We start from the raw sequence: 13909 nt of genomic DNA on the forward strand, positions 1-13909 counted from the left end.
CGGCAGGGATGTAGCTCAGTTGGTAGAGCATGGCGTTTGCAACGCCAGGGTTGTGGGTTCGATTCCCACAGGGGGACAGTATAAAAAAATAAAATAAAAAAATAATGTATGCACTCACTAACTGTAAGTCGCTCTGGATAAGGGCGTCTGCTAAATGACTAAAATGTAAATGTTGTGTACCAGTATTCCAGGCTGCCTTATAAAGACACATGGTGGCTGGTGAACGTGACTAGTAGTAGATCATAAAATAGTGTTGATAAATAAATAAATAAATACAGTAGATGACGTCCTTCAATCAGATGTTCTCCCTCCAGGAGCCACAGCGATGACAACAGCTGGAGCTTAATACAGTCAAGGAAGTATGTAGATCACAAACATCACATTTACATGAAGGATTACTGTTTATATTTAACTCCCGCTAGCTAAAATGAGCTAAGTGTCAGCGTTTTGTAGTGAGAGTGTCATCTTATCTTTGATGTCTGCTGCTATAAGAATACATGGGATGAATGCGTTGCTTTGAAGAATAGGAACCCTGAGGCAATGTAATCTAGCTCTCTACTGTCCTTTCACCCGACATCACGCTTAACGCTTTAGACTTTATTTATGAGACAAAACTCTTTCTCTCGACATAGAGAGGAGTGGAATGGAGGTGAGGGGTGCTCTGTGTGTTTGAGGACATTCACTAGCTCGATAGAGAAGAAGAGGGACACTTGCTTATTGTGTATTTTTTAGTGCTTAAAGCACTCAACCGCTGGTGCCCTTATTAACCCATGGTCCCACAGTGAGTCAGAGGGGTGATTTGGTTGATAGGAGGTTTCTGGTCCGAGTCACACAATGATATACTCCCAGCCGACGTGTGTGTGTGTGAGTGAGTGTGTGTGTGTGTGCGTGCGCGCATTGGGAGGAAGGGTGACTAATAACTAAGGTATGCCACACGCAGCACTCCATTTAGATACTGTTTGTACAGATGCTTAGGATGTGACGTTACCTAACATGACCTTATGACTGAATGATGGGGTGTTCAGTTATCATGGGCAGGCAGCCTGAATCATAACAGCCAGTAGAAGGAAACTGATCAGGAGAGGCAGCCATTAAACTATTACAGTAAGATGCACCCCTAGTGTTGGAAGTCTCAGCATGTCTCCTTCCCCCCTCCACCAGCGGCCCCAGAGAGGACGGAGGAGCGGGCCATGTGCCAAGAGCACGAGGACGAGCAGATCAACATCTACTGTGTGACCCACAGCGTGCCCACCTGCTCCATGTGCCAGGTGTTTGGAGCCCACAAGGACTGTGAGGTGGCGCCGTTCAAAAGCACCTACCAGACACAGAAGGTGAGGACCTAACTGTCTGCTGTATGCTCCTGACTGATGTAGGAAAATATTCATCTTCTTCAAGAGATGTACAGTAGGTCAAATGGGACAGTTGCCTCCTGCGCATATGTCAGTGCATTGCAACTCGCTCAGTGACTGATTCGTTTTGGCTCCGTGTGTGTGTGTGTGTGTGTGTGTGTGCTGCGGCCCCCAGACTGAGTTGACTGACGGGATAGCGATGATGGTGGGGAACAACGACAGGATCCAGGGCATCATCAGTCAGTTAGAGGAGACCTGCAAGACCATAGAGGTGACTGGCTCAGTGTGGCAGCACCTGTCTCTGTCTGTCGCTCACTCACACAGCCAGCCAACTGAAACCAGGATGTTACTGTATTCAGCCCCCCCCCCCGCCCCCATACAAAAATGAGATCGAAGTCTGTTTGTTTCTATCACCCACAAAAATAAACTAATAAGGTTACAGAGACACACATACCAAGAAACACACAAAGTATTCTGCCTTTTCTCTCTCACACTGAGAAACCAGGAGGATAATTGATGTGGAGAGAGCGGACACCCATGATGTACACACACAGGCACACACACACACACACACACACACTGGAGTTGATGAGCTAGTAACAACTGTACTGGGGAGGAAGCTGGAGCGGCTCCAGTCCCTTCTGTGTCACCCGTGGTGGTGTTACCCAGGATTGCCATGCAGAGCTGGGTCATGTTCACTAGGCACGGAAAGGGAGAAAATGCTTTTGTGTGTGTGTCCGTCCATGTGTGTGTGGTTTCCTGCGCACAGGAGAATGTCAGGAGGCAGAAGTCCCAGTTGTGTGAGAAGTTTGACCATCTGTACTCCATCTTGGAGGAGAGGAAGAGGGACTTAAGTTCTAAGGTGGCGGCCGAGCAGGAAGAGAAGCTTAACTACATCCGTGGTTTAACCATGAAGTATAAAGAGCACCTGGAGCTGAGCTGTAAGACCGTAGAGACAGGCATACAGACCATGGAGGAACCAGAGATGGCCGTCTTCTTACAGGTGACTGACACAAACACTCTCCCTCAACATTCAGGCTTGAATCCTGATTCAACTTTTCACATAAATCAGGAAACCCTTTCCATTTCTTTGTTTTACAGACTGTAAAATACTTCCTTAAAAGGTGAGTACACATGTTGATGGAACAAAGTGTGTTTCATGTACCATATTATGTACATATCTCTGAAAACTATACACAATAAGGTAAAGCCTGACTCTCTCCCTGTGTGTGTGTGTCAGGATTGGGGAGGCGTCGAGCACCTCCCACCTGGAGAAGGTGGAGCGTGGATATGAGGCGATGGATCACTACACTGTTAACTTCTGGAGAGAGGGCAGGGCCCTGCATAGCATTGACTTCATCTCAGGTAGGAAGAGGAAGAGTTGGTAGTGAAGCATCTGATTGTCTCTTTCTGTCTGCCCCTGCAGGGTGGGGCGCATCTCAATTGTCTTGTGTGGTTTCCTTTCCTTGTTTCCGGGCTGTCATCTTTATTGATCTGAAAACAGGCTAGGTGAAAGTTATATTAAGCTTTCCATGGGCAGTGTATGTAGTTCTTGCTTTGCTGTTTGTCAGACATTTATCTCTCACTTCCATATCCCTCTGTCTGTAGATGACGAAGATGAGTGTGAAGAGGTAGATGGGGGGGAGGCAGAGGAGGAGCCTCAACAGTCTGAGTTTACATATATACAGTATCTCATAAAAGTGAGTACACCCCTCACATTTTTGTAAATATTTGAGTATATCTTTTCATGTGACAACACTGAAGAAATGACACTTTGCTACAATGTAAAGTAGTGAGTGTACAGCTTGTATAACAGTGTAAATTTGCTGTCCCCTCAAAATAACACAACACACAGCCATTAATGTCTAAACCGCTGGCAACAAAAGTGAGTACACCCCTAAGTGAAAATGTCCAAATTGGGCCCAAAGTGTCAATATTTTGTGTGGCCACCATCATTTTCCAGCACTGCCTTAACCCTCTTGGGCATGGAGTTCACCAGAGCTTCACAGGTTGCCACTGGAGTCCTCTTCCACTCCTCCATGACAACATCACAGAGCTGGTGGATGTTGGAGACCTTGCACTCCTCCACCTTCCGTTTGAGGATGCCCCACAGATGCTCAAAAGGGTTTAGGTCTGGAGACATGCTTGGCCAGTCCATCACCTTTACCCTCAGCTTCTTTAGCAAGGCAGTGGTCGTCTTGGAGGTGTGTTTGGGGTCATTATCATGTAGGAATACTGCCCTGCGGCCCAGTCTCCGAAGGGAGGGGATCATGCTCTGCTTCAGTAGGTCACAGTACATGTTGGCATTCATGGTTCCCTCAACGAACTGTAGCTCCCCAGTGCCGGCAGCACTCATGCAGCCCCAGACCATGACACTCCCACCACCATTCTTGACTGTAGGCAAGACACATTTGTCTTTGTACTCCTCACCTGGTTGCCGCCACACACGCTTGACACCATCTGAACCAAATAAGTTTATCTTGGTCTCATCAGACCACAGGACATGGTTCCAGTAATCCATGTCCTTAGTCTGCTTGTCTTCAGCAAACTGTTTGTGGGCTTTCTTGTGCATCATCTTTAGAAGAGGCTTCCTTCTGGGATGACAGCCATGCAGACCAATTTGATGCAGTGTGCGGCGTATGGTCTGAGCACTGACAGGCTGACCCCCCCACCCCTTCAACCTCTGCAGCAATGCTGGGAGCACTCATACGTCTATTTCCCAAAGACAACCTCTGGATATGACGCTGAGCACGTGCACTCAACTTCTTTGGTCGACCATGGCGAGGCCTGTTCTGAGTGGAACCTGTCCTGTTAAACCACTGTATGGTCTTGGCCACCGTGCTGCAGCTCAGTTTCTGGGTCTTGGCAATCTTCTTATAGCCCAGGCCATCTTTATGTAGAGCAACAATTCTTTTTTTCAGATCCTCAGAGAGTTATTTGCCATGAGGTGCCATGTTGAACTTCCAGTGACCAGTATGAGGGAGTGTGAGAGCGATGACACCAAATTTAACACACCTGTTCCCCATTCACACCTGAGAACTTGTAATACTAATGAGTCACATGACACCGGGGAGGGAAAATGGCTAATTGGGCCCAGTTTGGACATTTTCACTTAGGGGTGTACTCACTTTTGTTGCCAGCGGTTTAGACATTAATGGCTGTGTGTTGTGTTATTTTGAGGGGACAGCAAATTTACACTGTTATACAAGCTGTACACTCACTACTTTACATTGTAGCAAAGTGTCATTTCTTCAGTGTTGTCACATATCAAATATTTACAAAAATGTGACGGGTGTACTCACTTTTGTGAGATACTGTGTGTATATATATATGTATATATAAAAAATATGCTAACAAGGTTTGGTTTTTTCCAAATTAGATGTGGCTAATTTTAGCGTCCCCTCAGACTGCCGTTGTAGCAGCAGTGCTGTATTTCTTTAATGAAGTTGGCAAGATGCCACCGTCTGAACTACATCATTAGAGAATATCGTAGGCTGAACATCTCAAACAAGAACTTCCGGAAGATTTTTTTTTATTTTTTTATGAAAAAGTATTTAAATATATATATATTTGGTAACATTATGAATTCACATAGGATAATAATATATACAGTGCTATGAAAAAGTATTTGCCCCCTTTCTAATTTTCTCTACTTTTGCATATTTGTGATACTGAATGTTATTAGATCTTCAACCAAAGCCTAATATTAGATAAAAGGAACATAAGTGAACAAATAACACAACAATTACATATTTATTTCATTTATTTCATAAACAAAGTTATGCAACACCCAATTCCCCTGTGTGAAAAAGTAATTGCCCCCTTACACTCAATAACTGGTTGTGCCACCTTTAGCTGCAATGACTCCAACCAAATGCTTCCTGTAGTTGTTGATCAGTCTCTCATGTCGCTGTGGAGGAATTTTGGCCCACTCTTCCATGCAGAACTGCTTTAACTCAGTGACGTGTGGGTTTTCAAGCATGAACTGCTCGTTTCAAGTCCTGCCACAACATCTCAATTGGGATTAGGTCTGGACTTTGACTGGGCCATTCCAAAACTTCCAATTTGTTGCTTTTTTGCAATTTTCATGTAGACTTGATTGTGTGTTTTGGATCATTGTCTTGCTGCATGACCCAGCTGCGCTTCAGCTTCAGCTCACAGACGGATGGTCTGACATCCTCCTGTAGAATTCTCTGATACAGAGCAGAATTCATGGTTCCTTCTATTAAGGCAAGTCTTCCAGGTCCTGAGGCAGCAAAGCATCCCCAAACCATCACACCACCACCACCATGCTTGACATTTGGTATGATGTTCTTACTGTGGAATGCAGAGTTTGGTTTTCACCAGGCATAATGGGACCCATCTCGTCCAAAAAGTTGACGCAAGTTTGCCAAAAAGCACCTGGATGATCATCAAGACTCTTGGAAGAACGTTCTATGGACAGATGATTCAAAAGTATAACTTATTGGACGAGATGGTTCCAGTAATGCCTGGCAAAAACCAAACTCTGCAGATGTGAGTCTTTCTGGGTAAGTCTCTAAGAGCTTTCCACACCTGGATTGTACAATATTTGCTAATTATTCTTTAAAAAATGATTCAAGCTCTGTCAAGTTGTTTGTTGATCATTGCTAGACAGCCATTTTAAAGTAAACTGTAACTAGGCCATTCAGGAACATTCAATGTTGTCTTGGTAAGCAACTCCAGTGTATATTTGGCCTTGTGTTTAGGTTATTGTCCTGCTGAAAGGTGAATTTTCCTCCCAGTGTCTGTTGGAAAGCAGACTGAAGCAGGTTTTCCTTTAGGATTTTGCCTGTGCTTAGCTCTATTCAGTTTATTTTTATCCCCCCAAAAAAACTCCCTAGTTCTTGCCGATGACAAGCATACCCATAACATGATACAGCCACCCCCATGCTTGAAAATATGAAGAGTGGTACTCAGTGATGTTTTGTGTTCGATTTGCCCCTAACATAATGCTTTTTATTCAGGACATAAAGTACATTTCTTTGCCACATTTTTTGCAGTTTTACTTTAGTACCTTATTGCAAACAGGATGCATGTTTTGGAATATTTTTATTCTGTATAGGCTTCCTTCTTTACACTCTGTCAATTAGGTTAGTATTGTGGAGTAACTACAATGTTGTTGATCCATCCTCAGTTTTCTCCTATCACAGCCATTAAACTCTGTAACTGTTTTAAAGTCACCATTGGCCTCATGGTGAAATCTCTGAGCAGTTTCCTTCCTCTCCGGCAACTGAGTTAGGAAGGACGCCTGTATATTTGTAGTGACTGGGTGTATTGATACACCATCCAAAGTGTAATTAATATCTTCACCATGCTCAAAGGGATATTCAATGGTTTTTTTTACCCATCTACCAATAGGTGCCCATTGCGAGGCATTGGAAAACCTCCCTGGTCTTTGTGGTTGAATCTGTGTTTGAAATTCACTTCTCAACTTAATTGTATGTGTGGAATACAGAGATGAGGTAGTCATTCAAAAATCATGATAAAAATGTTTTGGGGAGAGCCACCCCATTAAGCAGACTGGAACTTATCCTTTTTTTTCACACAAAGTGAGCCCATGCAACTTATTATGTGACTTATTTAGGCTTGCCGTAACAAAGGGGTTGAATACTTATTGACTCAAGACATTTCAGCTTTTCAATAATGTCTAAAAACATTATTCCACTTTGACATTATGGTGTATTGTGTGTAGGCCAGTGACACAAAATCTAAATTGAATCTATTTTAAATGCATGCTGTAACAACAAAATGTGGAAAAAGTCAGCGGGTGTGAATACTTTCTGAAGGCACTCTAGGTTTAATATATATATAGCTAGATTTTTCAATTACTGTAAGAGACGGCAAGCAGTCTTTTCTCATAAAAAAATAAAAACACTTTTCAAGAAGATATTTTGCCTGCATTTTGTCACAGTTTACATTACATAAATAAAACAACTTGTTTGTTCCAGTGTCTTTCTTCCTTTGTGCAGAAAATCTGAATGCACCACTGTTTTTACTCCCTCCAGAGACGTTGTCTTCCAGCAGAGTAGAGACTATTCAGGGCATGTGGGCCAAAGTCATTTCCGTTGGCCTCCAGCACCATTTCTCTATGAGGTATTTCCCTTATACCTCCCCTCCTTAGCAGTAAACAGGCGTTAGTTCACAGATCTCACTGCCTCAGTTCAGCTAACTTGTTGCATAATCCAAATACCTTCTTCCAGCCCAGTGGAGGGCATGTGCGTGTGTGAGGTGAATCTTGTGGTGGTGCTTTAACGTGTCCACATACTCATCTGTGTAGAGATCCATCAGATGCAGATATCAGACCTGAAAGAGGGATAGTCTGGTTAATCAGTTCAGTTTCTCTGGATGCCTTGAGTGGTGTTAGGATTGTTTTACTGCACAGGTAGACAACTTATTTACTATTTTCCTTTAGTATATTTCATGTCATCTCTTCAGTTTTATTAAGCTGTTTCAACTGTTCATCTACTAGCCATTCATAGTGCACCCCCTCCCAGACCTCTCCGCATAACTTCCTTCCCAGACTTTCCCTCCCAGACCTCGCCTGCCAGACCTCCTCTTGTCTTTGAGGACGTGATTCAACCAGCAGGTATTGAAACCGGATCCAGATCCATCATTTACTTCTCTTATCAATCACTGTTTACAGCATGGTTCACTGTTTACAGCATGGTTCACTGTTTACATTTTAGTCATTTAGCAGACGCTCTTATCCAGAGCAACTTACAGTTAGTGAGTACATACATTTTTTTTTCATACTGGTCCCCCGTGGGAATCGAACCCACAACGCTGCCGTTGCAAGCGCCATGCTCTACCAACTGAGCTACACGGGACTCCAGATCCATCATTTAATTCTCTTATCAATCACTGTTTTACAGCATGGTTCACTACAGCATGGTTCACTGCAACCTTTACAACTTAGGATCCGCACTGTAATGAGCCCCCTGTTGCTATGTAGGGCAGACAATAAGCCGAATGACTCACAGACACATCAATTGTTTTGTTTATGTTGACCCTACAGGTCAAGGATCAGGGCACACACACACATGCCAGTCATCTCACACAAGAAAGAGCTCATGTGTTGCCATGGAGCAAGTTTCTGGGTTTTTGTTGTCTTGTCACTAAGGAAGCAGTGACTTGGACTGTGTAGTGAGTGCTACTCCTTCATAGAGGAGTGCTTTGAAGCAGCTAGGTAGATGAGGCTTGAATTGTAAGGAGGCAATGGTCATCTCACAAACTCCTCTCAGCTTGTTATTGTGCTCACAGTGATTCTCTGACTTCTATTCGACTTGTCTGGATCGATTTGGTGGCACCAATCATCAGTAGCCTAATATAAATGCAATAACAATAGTAATTTTACTATATATTTTTTTTGTTTTGAATTCTGTATCCTGTTGTGTGTGTGTGTGTGTGTGTGTGTTTCAAACTTGTGGCAGCGAGCTGATCCTAAATCAGTTAAAATGACAGGAAAAACACATTTAGTTAATCTTTATGATTAAGAGTAGACCTAATCTTTCTTTCTTGTTCTACTTATTTCTCGCTGCATGTCACATGTTATAGCAACTATTGCCGTTTGTTTGAAAAGGACAGAGCTGTTTTTTAACGCAAATGCAATTAGACATCTGCAGGATTGAAAGAAACACTTGCTCCGTCCTCAAACTTTATTCTATTGTACGGACAACTGTAGGCTATACAGATAATCATGTTTAGGTTTTTTGTCCGACACTTAAGGTCAGTGAAATGTTTGTGTGCAGTATTTAAACAAAACCACATTTAGATTTAAATGGCTAACTAACTATATGGGCGATAAACTGTCGAATGTACAAATATCCACAGAAAAGTGCCAACAACTTTTCAGATTTTATTGAAAAATATAAATATAAGACATTCTCTTGCACAACAAAAATGTACTGGTTGCTCATAAGTTTATTAACAAACTTAAGTAACATAACATACAATAAAACGTAATTTCCTAAGCCTATAAGATCTACCCAAAAAATATGTTCTTATCTTAAAGAGAGACAGAATCGTGTATATTCTACAGTTTTGATTGAGCACTTTAACAACAATAGCCTAATAGAAATTGATAGGACATAGTTTATCTTGCATGGTATAGGCTACAATCATAATTACAGGTAGCCTACAAGCCCATTTAGTCTCCATTGTCGGAGGTTAAAGCTATAAAATAAATAATTATAAACAAAGAAGGAAAAGCAGAACTATGGTACAGAATATTGTGTGTTTTGTGCTAAATGTAAAAACAAATCTTTGGCGGATGAATTGATGTAGTTTTCATTTCCCGAAGATCTCCATCATTTTTCTGTTGCTATGGGCTTGTTGCTGTAACTGTTCAGCTCTGGACATCTCCATCATCTGTCGGAGCATGTGGAACGTGAGATCTAGAGATATCGGCGGATCATCCGACCTCCTCCCCCTCTCCATCGAGTCGTCGAGCTGGTTCGCGAAGCCGCTGATGAACCGGCTGATGTTCCCAACTTTGCCTTGTAGAAGACGCTGGGTCAGCTGGAGCTGCAAGGCTCTGTTGTAGACCGCTGGGGAGCCCTCGGGGTACATGCCTTTCGGTGCGGACGCAGCAGAGTTGCGGTTCCCGTTGCCCAGTCGGATGTAGTATTCCTCTCCGAGTCGCGTCAGATGGGGAAGAGACTGTTGCTGCGTGTTGTGATGTGGAGCCGTGGCTCGCTGGACAGCGCCAGGGCTCTCGATAGCCCTACATTCATAGCCAGGTAAGAAAGCAACGAGCAGAACCACGGTGGTGACGAGTAAATTGAGCTTCATGTCAGGGGTTCAACGAGATCTGAGGAAGAAAGGAGACAAATAACTTCACGTCTCCCTCAATGATTATCATTTTTGTACAATACGTTGATGCGTAATTTGTGCGTAAAATTGAGAAGCATTCGTTGCGTGTGATGAAGTTGCAGGAGAATATAAAATTAATGTGCATGACTTATGTAAAAGTTTTCAATTGTGATGAGGATACACTGTCTATAATTTTAAATTCCTGTCTTCTCTACCATTATCAGACTAGGAATTTACAGCCAGAAATAAATGAAATGGAATATGTACATGCAAAGTAATCCATTTAGTGGTCCATAAAGCCAGGGGTTGATGAAACTCAAGAAAATCAAAAATCAAAACGAGATAGCAGAGAGGGACTATATTAATTATGCGTGCATCTTTGAGTATCCATCAAGTATATGTGAAAATCTATGAACAGCTTTCCATGTTGAGGAAAAAACAACATGCAATGGCACCTGCCAACACACAAATGTAAATAACATTTTAAAATGAAGTAGGATCTATGAATGGACTTGTTGCCAGCAGATATGGTCTCATACCTTCAGTTGATCGTTGTGTCCCTGGAAGATTTTAGGAATTTGTTGAGAGCGGTCTTCCTCTTCCAGTAGTGCTGTATCAATAAATCAGTATAAGGAGTTCTTCAAAGAAAGGACGGCAGTTTGGACTTATATAGCCAAGACCCGCGACAAGTGTCACGCTCTGAGCTCAGAGATTGCGTATGCGCGGAGTTGTATTGGTGTAACTTGAATGAAGGCATCTGTGAAAGTCTGGGGTAGTTTGAATGAGATGAGTCATAAAGGTTGGTTGTGTGTGTGTTTTAGAATACAACGTATTTTCCAACACTCACACAGACTTGGATGCGGACATAATTGTTTGTCCATAGTTGTTCTTTATCTCAGTGGCTGGTCTGTTCTACAAGAAAGAGGCCTGTATTATAATGTCATGCACAAGTCGTGTTCAGAAAATTGACAGAATTGTAATTTTGGTGGGGCACTTCTCAAAATGATTCTCACTCAGACAATCAAACGCCAGACTTTGTGCCCTGAATTAGAAATTAGAAACAAAATAGTGCTGAGACATGATTAATATTCATAACAGATTACCTCAGAGTACATTCTAAATTAATATAATTGTACTAATCAACTTCAAGAAGCACAGATTGGTCTGAAATGCATTGCCCAATATTTCATGGCAATATGGTAATCCCTTAATGTCTTGAACAGAATGTTCAGAATGCTATAAGAGCTTACTAGCTCAATAAAAAAAAAATTATATATATATATGGCCCTTTTCAAACACCATCTATGGATTAGAGTTTCTCAACTTTTCTTAAACATGATTACACACCAACATACACTGAGTGGCCAGTTTATTAGGGACACCACCCCATTCATGAAAATGGTTCCGCTTACAGACAGTAAGTCATGTGGCTGTGGCTTGCTATATGAATCAGGCAGACAGGCATAGAGGCATTCAGTTACTGTTCGATTGAACATTTAGAATGGGCAAAACGAGTGACCTAAGAGGCTTTGAGCATAGTATAATTGTCGGTGGCAGGCGCGCCGGTTCCAGTATCTCAGAAACGGCCGGCCTCCTGGACTTTCCACACATGACAGTGTCTAGGGTTTACCGAGAATGGTGTGACAAACAAAAAACCTCCAGTCAGCGGCAGTCCTGTGTGTGAAAACAGCTTGTTGATGAGAGAGGTCGAAGGAGAATGGAAAGAATTGTGCAAGCTAACAGGCCGGCCACAAACAGGCATATAATGGTGCAGTACAACAGTGGACTGGTGGCGGTGGCTATTGAAGCAGATGACCACACCGGGTTCCACTCATATCAGCTAAAAACAAGAAGCGGCTGCAGTGGGCACGCCATCACCAACACTGGACAATTGAGTGGAAAAACATCGCCTGGTCCGGCGAATCCTGGTTCCAGTTGCGTCATGCTGATGGCAGTCAGGATTTGGCATAATTCTGGGGCCCCATCCTGCCTGGTGTCAACAGTACAGGCTGGTGGCGGTGGTGTAATGGTGTGGGGAATGTTTTCCTGGCACTTGTTAGGTCCCATGATACCAATTGAACAACGTTTGAATCCCACACCTTGTAGAATCCATTCCCCGAAGAATTCAGGCTGTTTTGGAGTCAAAGGGGGGTCCGACCCGGTACTAGATGAGTGTACCTAATAAACTGGCCACTGAGTGTAGATGTACACAATGTAAGCAAGGGGACCCCCCCCACACACACACACACACACACACACACACACACACACACACACACACACACACACACACACGTACAGTGGCTAGTGAAAGTCTACACACCCCTCTTCACATTTTGCTGTCCTAAAATTACATCTTTAAATTATTTTTACAGTTGGTGCGATTATTCGCAAATGGAAGAAACACAAAATAACTGTCAATCTCCCTCGGCCTGGGGCTCCATGCAAGATCTCACCTTGTGGAGTTGCAGTGATCATGAGAACGGTGAGGAATTAGCCCAGAACTACACGGGAGGATCTTGTCAATGATCTCAAGGCAGCTGGGACTATAGTCACCAAGAAAACAATTGGTAACACACTACGCCGTGAAGGACTGAAATCCTGCAGCGCCCGCAAGGTCCCCCTGCTCAAGAAAGCACATATACATGCCCGTCTGAAGTTTGCCAATTAACATCTGAATGATTCAGAGGAGAACTGGGTGAAAGTGTTGTGGTCAGATGAGACCAAAATGGAGCTCTTTGACCGCCATTAGAATCTCAATCAGCTTCGTAGAGAGCACAGAGTAGAACTCTGCTCTTTCCATTTTTACTCTCTCTTTCTCCCTCTCTCTTTGTCTGTCTGCTTAGGCCTCGCTTTGTTTCTGGATCTTTCTTATCTCTGTTTCTCCTTTTCTCTGCCAGTTTGTCGCTTTCTATCCCTTCCTCTCTCTCTCTCTCTCTCTCTCTCTCTCTCTCTCTCTCTCTCTCTCTCTCTCTCTCTCTCTCTCTCTCTCTCTCTCTCTCTCTCTCTCCCTCCCCTCTCTCTCTCTCTCGCTCTCTCTCTCTCTCTCTCTCTCTCTCTCTCTCTCTCTCTCTCTCTCTCTCTCTCTCTCTCTCTCTCTCTCTCTCTCTCTCTCTCCCTTCCTCTCTCTCTCTCTCTCTCTGCCATTCTGCTTCCACACACTCATAGATTTCTTTTAGTTCTGGTTCATAGTAGTTTTCTGGAAATGTAATCAGCATTGCAAAGGAAAAGGAGCAACACTCGCGCAGCATAAAAAAGTATATGTTTTATTTAAGCACGGTTAAAAGATTAGACTCTGATGAAGGCCATTGTAGGCCAAAATGTTTTATATTTTAACCTTGCTTAAATAAATCATCAGTGAGTGAGTGTTGTGCCTTTTCCTTCATAATACTTTTCTAACATTTTCCTATTTCCATTAGAACCCTAATAGAAAACCCATCTTGTTGTTAGTGTGTAATTGTCTAGACATCTACGCCTTACTTCCCCACATTTTGAGAAAAGGACAACGTTCTATATACCACGTCTATCTCTCTCACATCATTCAGACGACTGGGGTATGAAAAAGCAGGGAAAACAATATTTCAGATCTGTGGTTTACAAGGAACCCTAGGGAATAATGCAATGAAGTAACATGAAAAAAAGTGGATTCTTCCCCAGAATAGCTTAATGTTATTACATTTGATAACAGCATCCATCTTCTGACTAAGGTGACAGTCTGACAGCATAAC

At 42.9% G+C, this 13909-nt stretch overlaps 2 protein-coding genes across 2 annotated transcripts; one reads left to right on the plus strand and one right to left on the minus strand.

Moving 5' to 3' along the window:
* Positions 1-643: 643 nt before the first annotated feature.
* LOC121569240 (tripartite motif-containing protein 55-like) lies at positions 644-3055 on the plus strand. The gene is made up of 6 exons (XM_045221025.1): positions 644-649; positions 1122-1331; positions 1525-1620; positions 2119-2352; positions 2451-2473; positions 2590-3055. Exons 1-6 carry the CDS (start codon positions 644-646, stop codon positions 2735-2737), a joined length of 717 nt encoding a protein of 238 aa, XP_045076960.1. The 3' UTR covers positions 2738-3055.
* Positions 3056-9272: 6217 nt separating this feature from the next.
* On the minus strand, positions 9273-10879 carry LOC121570461 (corticoliberin-1-like). Its single transcript, XM_041881923.2, has 2 exons — positions 10721-10879; positions 9273-10179 (listed from the first exon to the last, which is right to left on the minus strand). The coding sequence occupies exon 2, from the start codon at positions 10158-10160 to the stop codon at positions 9657-9659; it is 504 nt and encodes a 167-aa protein (XP_041737857.1). The 5' UTR covers positions 10161-10179; positions 10721-10879; the 3' UTR covers positions 9273-9656.
* Positions 10880-13909: the final 3030 nt, after the last annotated feature.

The sequence above is a fragment of the Coregonus clupeaformis genome, chromosome 7 (genome assembly GCF_020615455.1).
Source record: "Coregonus clupeaformis isolate EN_2021a chromosome 7, ASM2061545v1, whole genome shotgun sequence".
Classification (NCBI taxonomy): domain Eukaryota; kingdom Metazoa; phylum Chordata; class Actinopteri; order Salmoniformes; family Salmonidae; genus Coregonus; species Coregonus clupeaformis.

Bases quoted from the DNA above. Each gene is read 5' to 3' on its own strand.
- LOC121570461 (XM_041881923.2), bottom strand. From the start codon at position 10,160: ATGAAGCTCAATTTACTCGTCACCACCGTGGTTCTGCTCGTTGCTTTC.
- LOC121569240 (XM_045221025.1), top strand. The intron at 1,621-2,118 runs GTGACTGGCTCA...TCCTGCGCACAG, and splicing joins AGACCTGCAAGACCATAGAG to GAGAATGTCAGGAGGCAGAA. The intron at 2,474-2,589 runs GTGAGTACACAT...TGTGTGTGTCAG, and splicing joins GTAAAATACTTCCTTAAAAG to GATTGGGGAGGCGTCGAGCA.